The 12,280-nt window shown below is 45.0% G+C and overlaps 1 protein-coding gene across 1 annotated transcript; it reads left to right on the top strand.

Annotated features, from left to right (window-relative positions):
* The first annotated feature begins 269 nt into the window (after positions 1 to 269).
* On the top strand, positions 270 to 4,238 carry LOC122617966. The gene has a single exon (XM_043794034.1). The coding sequence runs from the start codon at positions 270 to 272 to the stop codon at positions 4,236 to 4,238; it is 3,969 nt and encodes a 1,322-aa protein (XP_043649969.1).
* Positions 4,239 to 12,280: the final 8,042 nt, after the last annotated feature.

Genomic DNA, 12,280 nt, shown 5'->3' with positions numbered 1-12,280 from the left:
AAAATATGAAAGTGGGTTTAGAACTCTTCCGTTGTTTATTAACTATTCCATATTGGTTTGAAACTGTTTTTTTTTTGTTATTTAGGGATTTCTTTAATCCATCGCATATGGTGACTATATTACATACATGCACATAAATAACCCTTGTCCCATTCCTTATCGAAAAGACCGCCCGCTAGCATGGCTTCGACTTCAATTAAAAAGTTCTCCACTACAATGTTTCTCCCTCTCCGTCTTTCTTCCCCTGCCCCGCAGTAATATCATCCAAAATGGCTGCATCCATATATGCCACCCCACCGCCAGATCTGAGCAGCGAGGACACTGCTCTCTCCGACGTCTCCAACTCATCGACACTCAACACGAACAGGAACAACCACACCAGCGGCGACAACAGCAACAATCCACATGAAGCCGCAGGAGCAACACCCACAGCCACGTCAGCCACAACCAGAGGAGCAACAGGAGCAGGAGGAGTGGACAGCTCTTCACCCGTCGCCCACTTGGTGCCGGCAATGGAGCTGGAACTGGAGCCGAAGCCAGCGGGAAGCGGAGCAAATGAGGCGGACCAATTGGAGGAGGCGGAGGATGGGCGCAAGGATGTGGATGCGGAGGAGGAGGCTGGCGATGCCAACATGGCCACCATGGCGGCAGCCATGCAGCTGCAGATCCTGGAGGCCCTAAGTGATGCGGCCAAGAAGCGTCGCAAGCAGCACAATCCCAGTCGCTTGGAGGCCCTCAATTTGAGTGGAGAACCCACTGGTGAAGTGGGTCAAAAGAAAGCAGACTCCTCCACCGTGGACTTCGAGGAGAAGTTGTCGAAGATGTTCCTACCCAAGTCGATTGAGCAGCTCAAGGAGACCTTCGAAATGCTGCAGCACCAGAAGCAAGCGGAGGAGCAACCGGAAACGGGAGAGGAAGCGGAAGCGGAAGCCATGGCAGACATATCAGAATCCACCAAGCAGCGCGAAAACCCATACCACACTTACTGCAAGCAGTGCGGCGAGAGTTTCGAGACCGAGTTCAAGTTGAGCCTGCACATGCTGCAGGATCACGGCGAGGAAAGGTCCGGCGATCAGGATCCCGCTGACTTCCTGGCCTCCATCAAGGTGAAGCTGGAGCGCGCCGACATTCCCAGTCCGCAGCAGGAGCAGAATATGCAGCACGACCTTACCAATGGTCATGGCAAGGACTTGGAGCGGGAGCAGGAGCACTGGTTCCAGGCCATGCAGGCGCAGCATCACCCACACGGGCCACAAATGCCGCCTGCCTTTCCCTTTCCACCAGAGGCAGCCTTGGGACCAGCGGGCTACCTGCCACTGCTCGGCATGTCCGGGTTTCCAGGCGTGGATGGCCTGAACCGCCCTCCACTGAGGATCTTCAATCCCGAGGCCTACTGCGAGCTGTGCAACAAGGAGTTCTGCAACAAGTACTTCCTCAAGACGCACAAGGCCAACAAGCACGGCATCTTCGATCCCGTGGGCGAATCGAGCACCAGCAACTCCTCCAGTCACCACAATAACAACAACAACAGCATCACCAGCAGTAACAACAATAACAGTGGTCACCCCAATCCCAGCATGAGTTCCATGAGTCAAATGTTCCAGCTGCAGCGGGAGGCCCAAGTGGCGAAGCAGGATCCCACACCAGCTGGCGGAGCATCGAATCCCGTGGCCTCAGTGCACTGCGACATCTGTTCCAAGCGTTTCACCAACATATTCGCCATGCGTCGCCACCGCGCCAAGCAGCATGAGGCTCCACCAGCTGCCCAAGTTTCACCCAACTCCCAGGCACCCATGCAATCGCAATCGCACAGGGGAAGTCCCAACGAGCCACCACAGCCGACTATAAAGCAGGAAATGTCACAGGAAGCGGAGATCAAGCCCTATCAATTGCCCGAGGGTTTCCGCGAGGACTTCACCCTGGAGCAGGAGGAGCTGAGCTTTGTGCCGCCGCCACGAAAGTTGCCCTCCCATCTGCAGCAGCAGGCGAAGGATTCGAACTTCAATCCGGACAAGCTTCGTCGCCTAGGCGTCCAGTTCCCCGACTTCTTCTGCGAGCTCTGCTACCGCGAGTATGCCAATCGGTACTTCCTACGCACTCACAAGTGGAAGCGCCACGGTCTGTTTGTGCCACCCGAAGACTTGGCACCACAGCCAGGGGGCAAGGAGGAAGCCCAGATGGCGAGTGCTTGGCCCTTTATGCCACTCAATCTGATGCTGGCCAAGGCAGCGGCAGCCACAATGGATCAGCAGGAGCAGGAGCGCGAGCCGGAAGCGGAAACGGAGTCAGAACAGCCCAGCAAGAGGATCAAGTTGGAGCAGGGACAGACACCGCCGGAGGGATACGACGAGGATAAGCTGAATGGATCGGTGGTGGGCTTGCAGAATCTTCAGAAGCTGCAGTCCATGCTGCAGCAACTGAACGACATCAATGGCAAACGCCCGCTACCCTGTCATCTGTGTGGCCTGGAGCAGGAGAACCAGTATACCTTGAGGGCTCACTTGATGACCGAGCATGCTGGCCAGATGCAACTGCCCATGCCCATACCGATTCCACTGCCCGATCAGCAGGCCCCACATCCCATGGCCAGTCTGTACCATGCCCAGGGAAATCCGCAAACTCCGCCGGCCCCAGGAGCCAGATCCCCGCCAGGTTGTGATCTGCGCTGCCAGCAGTGTGATCGTGACTTTGCCACACCCCAGGAATTCAAGCAACATATCGCCGAGGTGCACTTGGGCAGGAACGGAGGGCTGAGCGGAAGTCCCCTGCGCGAGGGTTTCTTCACACCCGAGCGCCCAGTGGCGCCGTCAGCGGGCGGACCCGGAACCCCAGCCGCTCCCGCTGGAAATCGTCCACCCTATACCCTAACACCCACGAGCAGCTACTGTGAGATTTGCAACAAGGAGCTGTGCAACAAGTACTTCATGAAGACGCACATGCAGCGGATGCACGGCATCGAGATTGAGAATGGCGCCCAGATCGGTGGCGTGGTGTGCAACATATGCAACAAGGAGCTGTGCAGCAAGTACTTCCTGCGCGTGCACAAGCACAACACCCATGGCATCATCGAGGAGGGATCCCCACTGCCACAGCCGAGGGGTCAGAATGGAGTCAAGCTGGACGCAGCCGCCGCAGCAGCCGCATCAGCATCACAGCCATCGCAAGCGCAGCAGGATCAGGACCTCAATGTCTCCCCACCCACAGTGGAGGGCAGTGGCGGCAGTTCATCCAACTCTGCCCACGAGGTGTGCCCACTCTGCTCTCGCCAATTCCGCAGCTTCAAGTGGCTGCGATCGCATCTGATGAACGAACACGGAACCGCCGGCGTGGAACGCCTCCGGGAAATGGAAACTACCCAATCCTCGACGCGCAGCAAGCCCAACAGTCCCACGCTCAAGATTCCCAACGGAAGTGGCAGCAACCCAGGAGCAGCGGGTGCCGGAGCCGGAAACACCGCTCCCAATCTCGCCCAGGCCCTGCAAAATCTCAATGCCCAGCACCTCTTTGGCCAAATGCAACAGCAGCAGATGCCCAAGATGCCGCCACTTCCATTGCCCGGAATGTTTGGCGAACAGGCGGCCAGGTTCAAGGAGTACCAGTGCTCACTGTGCCCCTTCACCACGCCCTACTACGCCTTCTTGTTCATCCACGAGCGATCGCATGCTCTGCTCAACAACGGCGGTGAGGGCATGGAGTTGCCCATGGAGACGCCGCCACCACAACCCACTAGAAGTTCGGGTAAATCGCGCAGCAAGTCCAACAAATCCGTGGTGGCACCTCCTCCTAGCAAGTCCGAGGAAACAGAGCCCCTTCTGGAGCCCACCAATCTCAGCACCTCAGCACCGAAGGTCGCATCTCGTTCCCCCTCAACTGGGGCAGGATCTCCTCCCGCCTCCTCTCCAAAGGCAACCAGCTCAACTTCGCCCAAGATTCAACGCCGTCGATCCACCTCCAAGCCCCCAACGACGCCAAATGCATTGGGCAGTACAACTGGCGTCCATCGGTCGGCGGCCACCTCGCCCTTTGAGGGCTGCGGGGATTTGGCCAACGGCACTGGCAAGCCGGCCAGCTACGCCCAGCCGGATGGGGCAGAGGAAGCATATCAGATGCAGGCCTTCCACCTGCAGCCCGCCGACGCGGACTCCGAGATGCAGTTCGCACCTGCCCTGGTGTACCTGCCCGTCCGCGTTCGCGCTTCGGAGTCGGCCACGCTCAGCTTCCGGCTAACACCTGCCTAAAGGTGCCACATGCAACAGGTATAGTGTTGCCAGCGTAAGTTCAACCCATAGAAACCAAACAAAGAAGCCCCACAAAGTCACGGGATTGGGACACTCTAAAGAAACTTTCGCTCTTTTGAATCAATTTCTGTCTTAAACTCCAAGATATGCAAAATACTTTCAGCGTTTTTAAGATGAGTGTTCCGATCCCAGGAACTCCCACACCCCCCACTAAATAGTTAAGCAAACGAAGTTAGGAACTTGAAAAAGACAAAATAGTGGAACTACAAAAGACTGAGTGCGCATATTAGTTGAGCTCATTATTAATCTTAAATATATACAAAATCCATAACACAACAATCGATCAATATCTAAGCCCGAACTCGAGCCCAAAAGTCGACCATGTCCAACATGGCGCTGATCAAATCTACAGCCTATAAATCACAAGAAGAACAAGTCCGTTTCAGCTGGCAGCACTGTGCTAATCATCAAAATAAGATATATACAAAAATATATATATTATATATTTTGATAGATGCATGACAGAGCATTAACCATAACATACCGCAACCTATAACATATATCTCTAGTGATTAACTATCAAAGTTCCTATGCGTAATAGTAATCTATCGCAAACGAGTTGCAGAAGATGAGAGGAGAGCAGAGAAGAGGGGAGGAGACGAGATGGTCAGAGGAATCTAAATACGTACATAGATTAGGCGAGGGGAAGGCAGAAAGTGGAGGGTCCATACCCATTAAAAAAAGTACCATATATACCACTTAGAAGGAATATATATCGTAGTAGCGGCATAAAATCAAAATTACAATTATACATTTCTCAACTAGATATGAGGTGGGTTTGTCGTGCTTAGATTAGGACTAATCGGTCGCGGGGATCGAAACATATACATATGTATATGGCATATGTATGGCGTATTCAAAATGCTATGGTAAAGCTTCAGCACAAACAAATTGCTCAAAATCAAAATCAAAATCAAAATGAAAACCTTTATAGCGAAGACTACACTTTTAGGATGTTTTTAAACAATGGCCCTGGAGAGCTTCACTTCCTTTAAATATCCTCTAGAACACACTCTTACATTAGCCGTATCTGAACCAAGTTATATCCAAGGAAATGTCTTCACTAAAGCATATTAATTCCAGCGCACAATGTGTACATATAAAGTTGTTAAAGATAACACCATGAAAGTTCAGATTTTGGGTAGTCAGATAGATGGAGGGAAAACCAACGCCAGAAGGTAAAATTTAAGAACATTTAAACAACTCAGGGCAAAAGTACAATGACCATTAGTACTTTTTTATACAAACATATTTAGAGAAACAAAAAACCAAAAGCATACGCAAGTAAAATATTACCATAATAATAAATTAAATATATTATGAAACGTTAAAAAGATAACAAGAATGCTACCTCAGACGGACTTGAAAACAATAATTTAAATAAAATGAATTTATAAAGAAAATCTACGATACCATTGAAACCCTTCAAGCTAAATCTAATTTCTTGTAGTTACAAGACTTTACCTCAAACAGAATTACACTTTACTTTATTCACCATACTTTATTCTAATATATATCCTATGATTTATTTATCCATTATGCATTCTAAGTTAAAACATTCCAAAGACAAGAACTAGTCGCATAAACGAAAAGCAAACCATTCTAGTCAAACGGTTAAGATACAAATAGTTTTAAATATATAAAACAGGAAGCCAAAACAGATCCATCAACTCCTCAGTTTTGGGAGACGATTCTCGCAGATTATTTTTTAGTGTTTAAGAATTTGTTCTTTGGCGAGAAAAGTTGCCCAAAATGAGTTGATTGCTCCGTGAAGAATTTGGATCGGCGAAGAACTATTTGCTATATTCAAAATTTCCTCTTTTAAAAACGTGTGTTTTTTAAAATGCTGCGTGCCTTTTAGCAAATACTTCGCCGAGTCCACAGCACCAAAGTTTTAATTAAAGCTCCAAAATCGAAATGAAATTCTACAAATATTTATAGATCGTAAAGAAACATTTTATTTTACATTTCACTTATTTCTTAGTTCTTATGTCTTACTTTAACTGTGTACATATGTATCGAATAAATGTCATGCAATTTATATTTGTTAAACTTGAGTTTCTTTTATTATTTCGATGTTGATTTCTGATATCCCAATTTGTAAGCCACCGCATGTACTTTTTTATAACCCTGATTGAAGTGTGCCAGCCTCGAGTCCAAGGTCTTAAAAAATCTGTATCTTGTACTTATCGCCTGCGAAGTTGTCGCCGATAGGGGTAGACCCTCTCCTTTGTTTCGTTTTATATTTTTTGGGAAACGTTCACATAGGGGACCTTCATTTTCCGGGGTGTGATATGCTGGTCCAACGCCTTGGCGACTTCAATTATTAAATTGCCATTTGATTCAATTTGTCAACAATGGCTTGAGAGCCTATCTGCGACTTGTTAATCATTTTAAAAAACTCACAAGCAGCTGCCTTCCAATTCCTTCCTCTTTCTTTTAAATGCAACCGAAAACAGCACCCTCATAAAAAATTGGAAAAAATAAAAAAAGAAAACATAATAAGTGTAACTGTTTCCGGCTTTGGGTCAGGCCTTGACCAACCCCCTGATTAGAATGTTTGCATTAAAAAATACATCTGTATGAATGGCTATATTCCGTTGGAAAAAACCGAACACCGAACACTGAACACCGAAAAGTACGATAACAAAAACCCAGCATGGTCATGTGAGGGTCAAGTTTGAGGGTCGGGTCAGCAGCTGCAGTTGTTTGAGTTTTCAAAAAAAAAGAAAAAGTTCCTAAGCCGGAATCCAAATCGATATTGCCATGGTTATTGATTTAATGCAGCCACCCTGAGGGACGCGAATCTCGCCAGTTTGGGCAGTTAATTATTTGTCACGTGTCCATGCAAATTTCTATCCATTGATTACTGCCAGATATTCGATACTTTTCCGACTGCCGACTGCCGAGTTTCCTGCAGTGCAATTAAAGATTGACTCGGGCAACAACCCCCCGGTTGGCCAGGGGATGGTAGGCAAATTTCATAAATATATAGATTTTTCCGCGATTTTCCCCGAAATGTTTTCTATTGAATTTTTATGGCAATTTGGGAAAATCTGCCGCCCGGAATTTTTGAAGGGCGCAAACAATTGTGCAAATGACCAAAGGCAGCGCCACCCCATGGTGCATTTGCATCGATTTAAGGGTGACCGCCGCTATTTGCATGTTTAAAAGTGAACTGGAAAAATTGCAATTTATATAAAAATAAAATGAAAAGAAAAGAAGAGGAGAGGAGAGAAAAAATGGCAAGTGCCAAGGGTGATTTGGCAGCCACCCCATGAAAATTCTTTGTTTCCGTTGGACTCGGGTTTTTGGCATTGGTTCACCATTATTTTTATTTCCTTACATTTCGGCATGACTGCAACCCCCACTCGGCAGAGCGCACAAACCAAAAACAAAAAATGACAAGGAAATGTTTTCTTAATCTAAAGCTAAATAAATTTTACAACACAAAACCCAAAAACAACTTGCAACGTACCTTGAGCATAAATCAAAATTTTGTATGACCTTCGGTAGGGTCACGCTGCAAAATGCAAAAACCACAAGAAAATCAAAAATACAATTTTAATAGCGCTAAGAAAACAAGAAAAAAAGCAAAAATTAAAAATTACTTTCTTTATAAATATTTTAGTTGTAGGCTTAAGTCAAAGCAACCAAAATGCATTGAAAAATTATTAATTAATTGATGTTGAAGTTGAAGTTGGAACAAGAGAAGAAAATGGAGATACATGCAACACAAAGACGTGAGAGCGCAAATCAAAAGCCACGAGCAAAAAATCAAACAAAATTAAATTTAAAGTTAATATAAAAAGAAAACAAAAGAATATGACATTTATTTAGCAATTGGCAAATGTATGAGATATATACACTTATATATCGATATATATATATATTACTTAAACCTAAACAATTTTACTTTGTTATTATGTAAAACTATGTGTGAGTAAAATTACAGAAGATATGAAGGAAAATTGAACAAAATAATTTATATTATATGTGAAGTATGAAATGTGAAAGAGCAAAGAATCAAAAACGGTGGAGAAGCAAACATTTTTCATTTCATTGTAAGTGAGCATTTATCAAAATTGTATGTGTTTTAAATTGATTATATTGAATATATATACAAATACATATAAATAAATTTAAAACTGTGTTATTCGCTTGGCGAGGGGCTCCACTTTACTCTCCTGTGACTTTCCTCCTTTAGTTCCTTTCCATTTTCCCGAGGCAAAAACGCACTCAGGTACAAGTGTCATCATCTCGAGCTTAAAAAGTGCTTAGGTCGCCCAGTGATTCCCATTCAAAGTCGACGAGGGACTTGCCTAAGCTGATTTTCCGACTCTCGAGACGGAAATCCCGGACAAGTCCACCACGAAACCCCTCAGTGTGCCCGGAAAATACGGGGAAATTCCAACTTTTCCGAGCTCTGACATTTGCTTTCAGCTTTTCAATTTTTCCAATGGACACAGGGATGAGCGGATGGCACTCAGAAGAAAGAGTTTCCTTCTTTAATACTCGAATATTTTTATTTATGCCACAAAAACTCACACTTTATTATTTTCTAATACTTATCTGAGCCACAATTAATATTTGATATAAATATAATACTTGAACTACTCAAGGATAGTTTTTCTCTGTGCAAAACCAAAGCGGGGACCTCAATCCTGCATCCCCAGAGAACCGGAGAAGTTGCTGCCCTTCGCTGGCTGCTACCCTGGCCAGGGCATTGCGAAATCAAAGTATGTCAATATTTGTATTACATGGAGCACTCACTGGCAGGAGCGACTGTAACTGTAGCTGTAATGGGCGCACACAATGCCCGTGGAAATGTCTTATCAATAATTTTAGAAAAGAATGCGACGAAATCAATTCCGATCGGGGAATGAAGATGGGCGTCTGACGCGTGTTCCTGACAGCTCCATGCTTCGCTTGTCCTGTCGTCGTGTCCTTTGTCCTTTGTCCAAACTTCCCGTTGGCAAAAAGGCGAGGAAACAAACTTGTTCATAATTTCCAAGCGGAAGAGGGCAGAACACTTTCCGCATACTTTTCGGCGATTGAATAAGTTCTGGTGGCTATTATAAACGAATAGTGCCACATAAGTTGCTTAACTTTTGGGTACAGTTGTCGCGGATTCTCGGCATTGCTACTTATGCAATAAGCTTTTATTTAACGTTGGTGGTTTATGGATCAAATCGTTGTAAACAAATTACATTCTATCGCTCGGTGCCCATTATTAAAGCAGATCCACATGTGACAACTACCCCTTCTTCCTAATGCATTTTGGATCGAAGCCATCCATCAAAGGATTCTATAGTTCGAAAATGCGACTATTAAATTATAGTTTGTGTTGTTTTTTGAGTGCATTGTGTGTGGAAATTAGTTTTTAATCGATTTGACAGAGCTTCACACGCAGGCCAACAAATTACAGGTCTGAAATACTCATTGAACACCAGTCAGGGCCAAACCGAGGACTTCCTCCACTTACTCCACATGTGAATGTGGGTAGCCGTACATATTTACGAGTAATTTCAACTCTCAATTAAATTGTTTAGGCGGCGCCAGGCGCAAACAACCATTTTTGTTGTCACCATATGCCATATTGAAACGCTTTCTGTTTTTAGTACCCTTGAATTGGTAGAGCGAGAGCATGTCGCTTCTGAGCAAAGCACAGGCTTAAATTATAGAAAGATAAATTATTGGCTACATATTTAAACTAAAACTTAGTTTACTAAGTGTTTAAGTTGCTTGCTAAATAAAAGAAGATTTTTAGAGAGAGGGTACTTTTTACTTGAGACGGATCCCTTCATCCAAGTGCTTTTATGGGACTTCGTTTCATTGACCGCTGGCTGAGTCCTTGGAATGTGTCAAAAGCCCCCAACTTTGGGTCAGCAACAACAGCTACAAACTTTAATAATTTAACTTATGGATTTTTCGGGCCCTTTGGAGTGGCGGTAAGTATTTGTTATTTCGTTTTCTCATTTTCCAAATGTATATTAAGACGCGGGATGGAGGGAGCGAGGGAGCGAGGGAGAGAGGGGATCTGGGGTGGGTTTTTCATTTGTTTTCCCTCTGGCATATGCACATTAGTCCTGGAAATGCGGCAATTTAAATAAATGACGCAAAAGGACACGCACCAGAGCCGAGTGGACAGGAGTGCGAGGGGCTAGGGCAGGCAGTGGGTTTCCCTAATGACTTTTCAGAACGCGACCAAAATGAGAACGGCTTTTCTTTTGCATACGTTATCGAAGGTATTTAGCATTTTTAAAAAGGATTTTTTTTTTAAATTTGAGTTGGAGTGGAAATGGCTTGCATTTCCATGTAGTTAATTTATATTTCGTTGTAAACATACTTCATATGGAAAATACATAATACAAAATAATATATATATTTTCTATAAAAATTATTATTATTATTTATTTATAATATTATGGCTGTTATCAGTTAATCTGATAGATTCAGTCTTTAAAGCTAGATAATTAAAAATATAATAATTAAACATTTCTACCACATTAGTTGGCAAAGTTGACATTAATTGCACAACCACCAATAATACCTGTTAATGATCATAAATTAAATCTTAACGAGTTCATTGCGTAATACCCGAGCCAATCAAAATTCTTGGCACATGCGATACTGCAACCCTCTTTATAGATCCGGATCTCTTATCGAACGTCGCGAAAAGGCTGCATCCCTTTAAGCATTTCTCATTTGCAGCCAAGTGAAGCCAGAGAAAGTAGAAAGTAAAGCATCGACAGCCGAAACACGGATTTATTTCCGTTTCGGCTGCGTTTTGAGACTGCTCGGCTCGTCCTGCTCCTTGGCCTTTCAATTGGATACACACAGCCTCTGAGGCATGTGCGTGAGTTACAGAAAGGACTGCCAGGACTCTGAGTCTCGGAGTCTCGGTTCGAGTTTGAGTTTGAGTTTCAGTTTGGCTGGTGAGGGGGAATAGGTTGAACGGGCGTTGATGAGGAATAAAACTTGCCAGAAGAAGGGACACCAAAACACACACACTTGTGCCTGTGTGTGTGTGTGTGTGTGTGTGCGTATTTGTATGGTTACGAGGGGGAAAGGACATCAGCAAAGGACGAGCGGACGAACGGAAGCAACAAGAGGGCAAACAATTTCTTCCTTTTGGCATGAAAGTTGAGAGAAAAGTAAGACGAAAATTGTAATTTTCATCAAACGAAAGAAAGTTTTTTGTATTTCATTTCAGCTTGACCTTAAAAGAAAATTACATGCTCGTGTGTGGGTGTGTACCACAAATGTATATGTATGTGTATTTATGTACATCCACATATGTATGTACATGTACCTCCGTTTGTGTGCGAGACTATCGAACGCAATTCCAAAATAAAAAGAAAAATTTAACGCAAAAGGCAAAGTTTTTTTTGGGGGAGTGCCGGAGCAAGGATAAGGTTGCGGGAAAAATGGGCGGGCGAGGGGTTCGGAAAATTCTATAAGCATGTGTGGGATGGGATGCTGAGGCTTTTGGCTTCTGGATTCTGGATTCTCGGGCTTCTCCGATTTCCAGCTGGCCAGTCGAAGCGAGGGTGTCCTTTGAATTCCTGCGAGCGTGTGTGAGTGTGTGGCAGTGTGTGCCCTTGGGTGGGTGGAATGTATGCTAAAGTGAAAAGTAGTAAATTGAACTTTCTTCCTTCTGCTCCCCCCTCCTCCCCTCCTGCTTCATCTGGCATCGTTTTTGTATTTCTGTGGGCAATTTGTACTTTGTCTGCGTTCAGCACTTTTTGCAGTTGTTGCTCCGGCTACTTTTCCACTTTTCTTTTCACTTTCATTTTACGGCTGTTCACGGATCCCTGTCCGGAATCCGGATCTGGATTCCGGAATTTGCCAAGGGAGTGGAGTTTGGCTTGGGTCGGGGGCCATTTGATATTTATCGCTTTGCAAATTAAAGTTGAGCCGCATAAAACTTGCGAAATTATTTATGGCAATAAATATTAAGCGACTTGCTATCCCTAATT

Source organism: Drosophila teissieri, chromosome 3L, assembly GCF_016746235.2.
Source record: "Drosophila teissieri strain GT53w chromosome 3L, Prin_Dtei_1.1, whole genome shotgun sequence".
Taxonomy (NCBI): Eukaryota; Metazoa; Arthropoda; class Insecta; order Diptera; family Drosophilidae; genus Drosophila; species Drosophila teissieri.
Note: the sequence above shows the minus strand (reverse complement) of the source record. Positions and strands in the feature narration are given on the sequence as shown.